Source organism: Branchiostoma floridae, chromosome 12 (genome assembly GCF_000003815.2).
Source record: "Branchiostoma floridae strain S238N-H82 chromosome 12, Bfl_VNyyK, whole genome shotgun sequence".
In the NCBI taxonomy this organism is placed as follows: domain Eukaryota; kingdom Metazoa; phylum Chordata; class Leptocardii; order Amphioxiformes; family Branchiostomatidae; genus Branchiostoma; species Branchiostoma floridae.
The window spans coordinates 17,941,221-17,947,792 of NC_049990.1; the positions used below are offsets into that span (position 1 = coordinate 17,941,221).

General features: G+C 43.1%; 1 protein-coding gene across 1 annotated transcript in view; it reads left to right on the forward strand.

The window, feature by feature from the left end:
* The window catches only part of LOC118427094 (diacylglycerol kinase delta-like), a 68,956-nt gene that overhangs the window by 57,852 nt on the left and 4,532 nt on the right, over positions 1-6,572 (forward strand). Inside the window, exons 17-25 of the mRNA XM_035836729.1 lie at positions 134-488; positions 888-1,004; positions 1,524-1,655; positions 2,224-2,347; positions 3,272-3,497; positions 3,884-3,945; positions 4,189-4,234; positions 5,240-5,488; positions 6,210-6,343. Coding sequence (XP_035692622.1) covers positions 134-488; positions 888-1,004; positions 1,524-1,655; positions 2,224-2,347; positions 3,272-3,497; positions 3,884-3,945; positions 4,189-4,234; positions 5,240-5,488; positions 6,210-6,343 — 1,445 coding nt within the window. The remainder of the gene's footprint in view (positions 1-133; positions 489-887; positions 1,005-1,523; positions 1,656-2,223; positions 2,348-3,271; positions 3,498-3,883; positions 3,946-4,188; positions 4,235-5,239; positions 5,489-6,209; positions 6,344-6,572) is intronic.

Consider the following 6,572-nt stretch of genomic DNA (forward strand, 5'->3'; position numbering starts at 1 on the left):
TCATACACAGTGCTAGGGTATATCAAGGTATCTCGAAGGGCAGAATTACTGTCAGAGAGGTCACAGACTGTGACTACAAATGACCTTTAAATGGCATCCCTGGTCAATCATTTCATGCTTCCCAGTGTAAGAGCGTCAAGTCCGTCCAATTTCTTGGTGTCCAAATAACGCCATGACACATGCCTGGCTAAAAGCCTGCCTTGTTTTTTTATCTGCAGCTGTTGATGAGCAGAATGCCCAAACAAAAGAACACAAGGAGGAGGAGGAGGCATCAGCAGGGCAGCCCCCCTCCCCACACACCTCATCTGCTGCTACCGCTCCCCCGAAACCACCTTTCGTCTTCACCATGACGACCAGCGAGCCCTCCACCCCGCTCGCACCCTTAGCAACCATGGAGAACTCCTCTCCTGAGTCAACTGAAGAGGTGCCTGTTGCCGGGGCAACCAGTATCCAATCAGCATCATCCATCGCATTTTCCACAATTGAAGGTAGGAAATCAAGTGCTTTATAATCTTCAGACGTTGTACTATAATTATATTCAATTAAGATATGGACTGAAGCCACTAACACAAACTCCCCACCAGTCACAAAAAACTTGAAATGTTTAACTGATCCCTGTATTTGAATAGGTGTTGGAAGACCTGTTCGAAAAAGCACTCTAGAACCCATTCTTTAATTCGTTCATTAACTGACATCAACACCAGAAGATTTGAATACTAGAGTTTCCCAGACAGATCTGTCAGTCATACCCGGCAGTCATACGGATAGCACAATCGAACAGATGAGCGAACTACTATCTACATAGTAACCGAACTACATTTGTACTAGTACCCAGATAGTCATTTACCGACCTATTGGAAGTATTCACAAATCTCTCTATCCTGCAGGGTCGGAGGAAGCCCGTGAGAGGAGCGACACAGTGTGCAGCCTCCGCAGCCCTCCCCCACCCCGGTACCCAGGCTACTCAGGTTACACTGGCTTACGGGGAAGGTTACAGGTCACAGGTCAGACATGTCTCATTACTGGCAGTGTAAAGTGATTAGATTAACGAACATCATGCTACTCAATTCGTAGAGTCAAATATTGGACTGAAATCTAGGGGTAATGGGTTTGATTCCCAGCTAAATGCTAGAAAGGCACTCTACATGACGTTGTACAAGACTTGCCTCAACCCACGCAGGTGTATAATTGGGTACCTGACTTCAGTTGGGGGGGGGGGGGGGTACATTTGTACATTGTAAAAAGCAGTGGGAGGCAAGCTACATGTATGGGCTCCACCTCCACCTAGGTAATTAAATGTCATTCAATTTACATGTCGTTAGATTTCCAAGCAGGCAACTGCAGAGCCAACCACCGACAAGGATCTAATGATAATACATATTTAATAACTGCCTTATTTTCGGAAATCCAAGACGGCTAAAGTTTACGACACATGGTCAACTATCCCAATCTTGCCTCAAGTCTGCAATAATATGACGATTGTGCAACCATGCCCTAACCTCCAGCTCTTCTGCTCCTAACAGATAAAGAAGCTCTTGCCCAGGAGAGAAGAGTCAGTAAGGGCAGCACCTTGAGTCAAGGTGTGTCTGACACCTCAAAGTCTCTGCAGAATATCGACAGGGCCACTAACAGGCAGGCAGTGACACAACTTCCAGGTGAGCAAGTTGTACAGTTTCTGTCATTAATCCAATAACAGTCATTTGTTTCTCATGTACAGAAAAGAAAGTAATTCTTCAGCAATGAATGGTGTTATCATGTAGTATAGTATTATAGTGATTTGACAAATTTTCTATCTTAAGGCTCAAAATACCTGCACAGCTTCAATTTTACCTGCACAGTGCTCATAATACTTTTTTTTTCAGCCAGGTTGCTCAGGTAGCAACCACTTCCAAGTTACTATTGCTTTTTGAAAATCAGCTACTTATCTATTCTCTTTTCTTCCAGTTACATGTAACTACATGTACTTGATGTTTTATCAAAAGTTAAATGTAAACAAAAACTTATACAAAAAGGTGGAGTAAAAGCAGTGTTCGAACTGCAAAATTTCAGGTTGCACAGTGTGCTACGTGGGTTTAAAATGAAGTTGCGCCAAGCAAAATGTGGTTGTGTTTGCAAGTGTGCAAGTGGGTATTTTGATCACTGCTTCACTGACCTGCATATGCTAGTAGTGCCTCTTTTCGTATTTCAAGCCCTGAGAGAATATGTTTGTTCCATGTTGCCCAGGTATTCGTAGCTCCATTGCCAGTAGTATAGCTGGTGGCTGCTTGGTAAGTAAGGTGCTGCTGGCCAATGCAGATGCCCTGTGTGCAGCAGCCACTCCCCTCATGGACCCAGAGACTGCTTCCCTGTAAGTATACAAATATCTGTGATAATAAGCCCATTCACAGATCCATCTGCACATGCACAAGTCAAAGGTGAGGGCCCCTGAAACATAAAGACAACACATCTGCCATTTGTTTTGTTATGCAAACTGACCAACATGTACAGAGCATGGCCGAGATAAGAAGAAGTCAGCGGTGTGCACCTTTTTCTTATGCATGCATAGTTGGATCTGTGGAAAGACTTTTTATTTCCTTAGTTTTTATTTTTGGCAACACCTCAGGAGTGAAGTTTTTTCTTCCACTTGAGGCAACAGCTGTTTTGGGCAATGCCTCTGAAGCTATTGTCTTCTTTTAGGCACCTTATAAGAATGACGAAATATTTATAAAACGTTTAGTGATAAATGTCTTTCACACTTTTCTGGGTTAGTCAATTATTAGAGCTCCACAACAACACATAGAAGTGAGATTTTTTAAATTGACCTAATGTGCCATGTGTTGGCTTGAGTGTCCTTGCTCACATCTTGTCTTGTCAAAAGAAATGGCCTGTAAGCATGCAGCAGTTAGAACCATGTACATGACTTTGTAATAAACCACTAGTCGATAGAATGCCCTGGAGTAACTTGCTTATAGCTAAGATTCAGAGGTTGCAGGTTTGATTCCTCACAGGCTACACATTTTGTCCTTTGGAAAGGCACTTTACTCCAATTGTCCTCACTTCACCTAGGTCTAAAAATGGGTAGTTCACTAGGGAAGTAAAAGGTGGTGGAAGAAGAGGTATGGGCTCTCTCTTCCAATATTCTGTTCTAGACACAACAATCCACTACGGTACCTCAAAACAGCTATGTGACTCCCTTAACCTTCCAAGATCTGAGCATGACACTCTAGCTTTAACATGGAGGCCATGTACATGTGTCTGTCCCCATGACAAATCAACTTGCCTGCTACCCCAGGCCGTATGTCCTCCACAGGGAGGGGTTCAGGGAAAAGTGCGTCATGAACAACTACTTCGGGATCGGCCTGGACGCCAAGATCACCCTGGAGTTCCACAACAAGCGGGAGGAGCATCCGGTCAAGTTCCGCAGCCGCACACGCAACTTCATGTGGTACGGCATGCTGGGAGGAAGGGAGATCCTGCAGAGAACGTACAGGAACCTGGAACAGAGGATACAGTTGGAGGTACTGTTGGAAACATACTGTAAATGAGAAATGGTTGCAGTAGTTTTTGTTCCCATTTCCACTGTTACCTGAGTCAAAACGAAAACTCTAAACCACAGCAAACATTTATTCTATACCAGGGCAATGCATTGTAATTTCAACCACTCTGTCGCATGTGAAATCAAATCCCCGCAAACGTTTTGCGTTTTTATAGTACCACTTTTCTAGATAGTCATTTTTTGGATATTAAAAGAGAAGACTTGATCACTATAGCCCACGGACTGCATATAAGTGTAATTAGTCCTTGTTATTAACAGAAATAGTAAAGTCATTGTGTTTTGTTTATGCTGGAAGAATTATCTATTTTGAATGATATTTTGTTACTAAATGTCTGTCTTTTCTTGCAGTGTGATGGACAAAGAATCCCTCTACCCAGTCTGCAAGGGATTGTTGTTCTGAACATACCCAGGTATACAATGTAGCTATATGTTCAATCTCATATATTCCACTACTCAGGCTTTCTTATAAATGCCCTTCGTAAGCCTAATAACCGTTATACAGTACATAGAAAAAACTCAAGAGAACACTAGGTATATTGCTGTAAAAAAGGGATAGACTGAAGGAATTTCCTTTTTTGTTATGGGGGCTATAGCACTACACAGTCTCTTTTATAGATATTCTATACTGAGTAAAATGTACGATCTTCCCACAGTTTTGGAGGAGGTGCCAACTTCTGGGGAGGGGTGAAAGAGGACGATGTAAGTTCTCTCTGTATACTACATTGACTTATGCGATGAAATATTATTGGTTAAGAGACCTCTAAAATATATGCAAACAATGTATAAACTAATGATTATCATAACAAGATGATTAAAATGATTGTTAGCCTGGGTACCATCCTTTGCAGTAACCACTGGCTCAGTCTTTTCACTTGCTTTTCCTTGGTTTCCAAGCAAACAGATTGCGCCAGCTGTTACTACAGAGAATGGTACCCAGGCTACATGATTGTCTTATCAAAGTGCAAAGTCCAACAATTAGACGTCTTGTAGTTCAACAAGGAGCTATGTGACAAATAAAAGTGTTGTAAAATACTCCTATATGGAAGTCTTCACTACCAGACAACCTGAAAAGGGATTTCTTCAGAGCGATAGTTGAATCTATACTATTGTATGGCTCACCAGCTTGGACACTAACTAGGAAACTAGAAAGCAAGCTTGATGGTACTTACACACGTATGCTGAGGGCCGTGCTTAACAAGTCATGGAAGCAACATCCTACCAAGGAACAGTTGTATGGCAATATTCCTGCCATATCAACCATCATCAGGGAGCGTAGGACCAGATTTGCCGGCCATTGTTTTAGAAACAAAGCTGAGCTTGCTAGTGAACTCATACTGTGGAAGCCAACACACGGGTATGCACATGCTGGGCGTCCTAGACTAACATACATAGACCAACTTGCACGTGATGTGGGGCTTCGGGTGGAGGACCTTAAGAACGCTATGGGGGACAGAGAAGTCTGGAAGGAGAGGGTGGACTTGGTCCGGGCAATCAGCCCGCGATGATGATGATGAAAATACTCCAGGACCTATCCTGTATGTTTAATGGTTCCTTCTTTGTGAATGTATGATTCAGATTTAATTCTTTTTTTGTATCCTTTTGTGTAAGGGCTTCTTTGGAAATCAACTGAATAACTGAAAGGACTATCCTAAAAATGTATAACTTGATAAGAGATAGAAAAGAAATTCTGTACTTTCATTGCAGAATTTTGTGGCGCCATCATTTGACGACAAGGTTCTGGAGGTGGTTGCGGTGTTCAGCAGCACGCAGATGGCGTTCTCCCGCGTGATGAACCTGCAGCACCACCGCATCGTGCAATGTCGTACCATCAAGATCACCATCCAGGGCAGCGAGTCCGTACCGGTACAGGTGGACGGGGAGGCCTGGATGCAACCGCCCGGGTACATCCGTATTGTCCACAAGAACCGCGCACAGATGCTCACCAGGGACAGGGTAGGTTACTGCATTATTACAATCGTTACAGCTATAATCACCACAGGTTAGGAAAGTTTAACCAAGTGTTTTACATCCGTAGTGTCCACAAGACCCTTGCACAGATGCTCATGACCAGGGACAGGGTAGGTTACATCTGAAAATACTTTCATCAGGTTGATAGAATATAGGATATAGGAGAATTCTTGTACACAACCAGGTTGAATTTGCTTACGTTTCGGTGTCTATCAGACACCTTCCTCAGAGCTTCTGACTGGAGTTCTGCTTCGCGCAGCTACATGTAGCGAATGCAGGTGGGAACACTATCCCAAACGTGGCCAAGTTTGTATCCCCCCTCGTCGCTGTTACAATATTCTTACCGCAACTGATTGAGTTAATTGCATAGCCAACGTTTCAGTGACTGCCATTCCCCTTCCTTACTACAGTGCAATACTAGACTTTGTACTGTAGGTGTCTTTTCTGCAGTCGATAGTATTGCCCTGACGAAGGTGAGAGAGACAGTCACCAAAGCATCGGCTTGGTTAAAAAACGCTTTGTTGTGTAGAAATAACTTTGTTGTCCAGGAGCATTTTGATGAAACTATTCACACTGATATAGACATATCTGTTAGTAAAAAAGAGCTTCCATCTACTGAGATGTTTTAACATTTTATCAAACTCCTGTTACACAGTCGATGAGCTTCAGCCAAAGTTGTTGATCAAGGTGTTTGTCCTTTCCCCAGGCCTTTGAGAAGACCCTAATGTCCTGGACAGACAAGCAGAAGTTTGAGAAGATGATCCAAGGCCCCCTCATCAGTAATGAAGAGACGGCTGTGCTGGCGCCATTTGTCGATGCCTCCGTAGCTCTCATCAGATGGTGAGGCTTTCACATTTACTCCAAGTTTCTACAGTCAAACGTACAGAGTTTACGTGAAGACAGGATTTTAAAACACCAGTGGGAGTTGGATACTCCACCAAATAGATTTCATAGATTTAGAGTATAGGAATAGATTTGTAGAAAATGGGACAATTGTCTTAAAGCCCCCTTTACAAATCAAGAATTTAGCTCGGCCGAGTTGTTAGCGAGCTGTAAATTACGAGGAGGC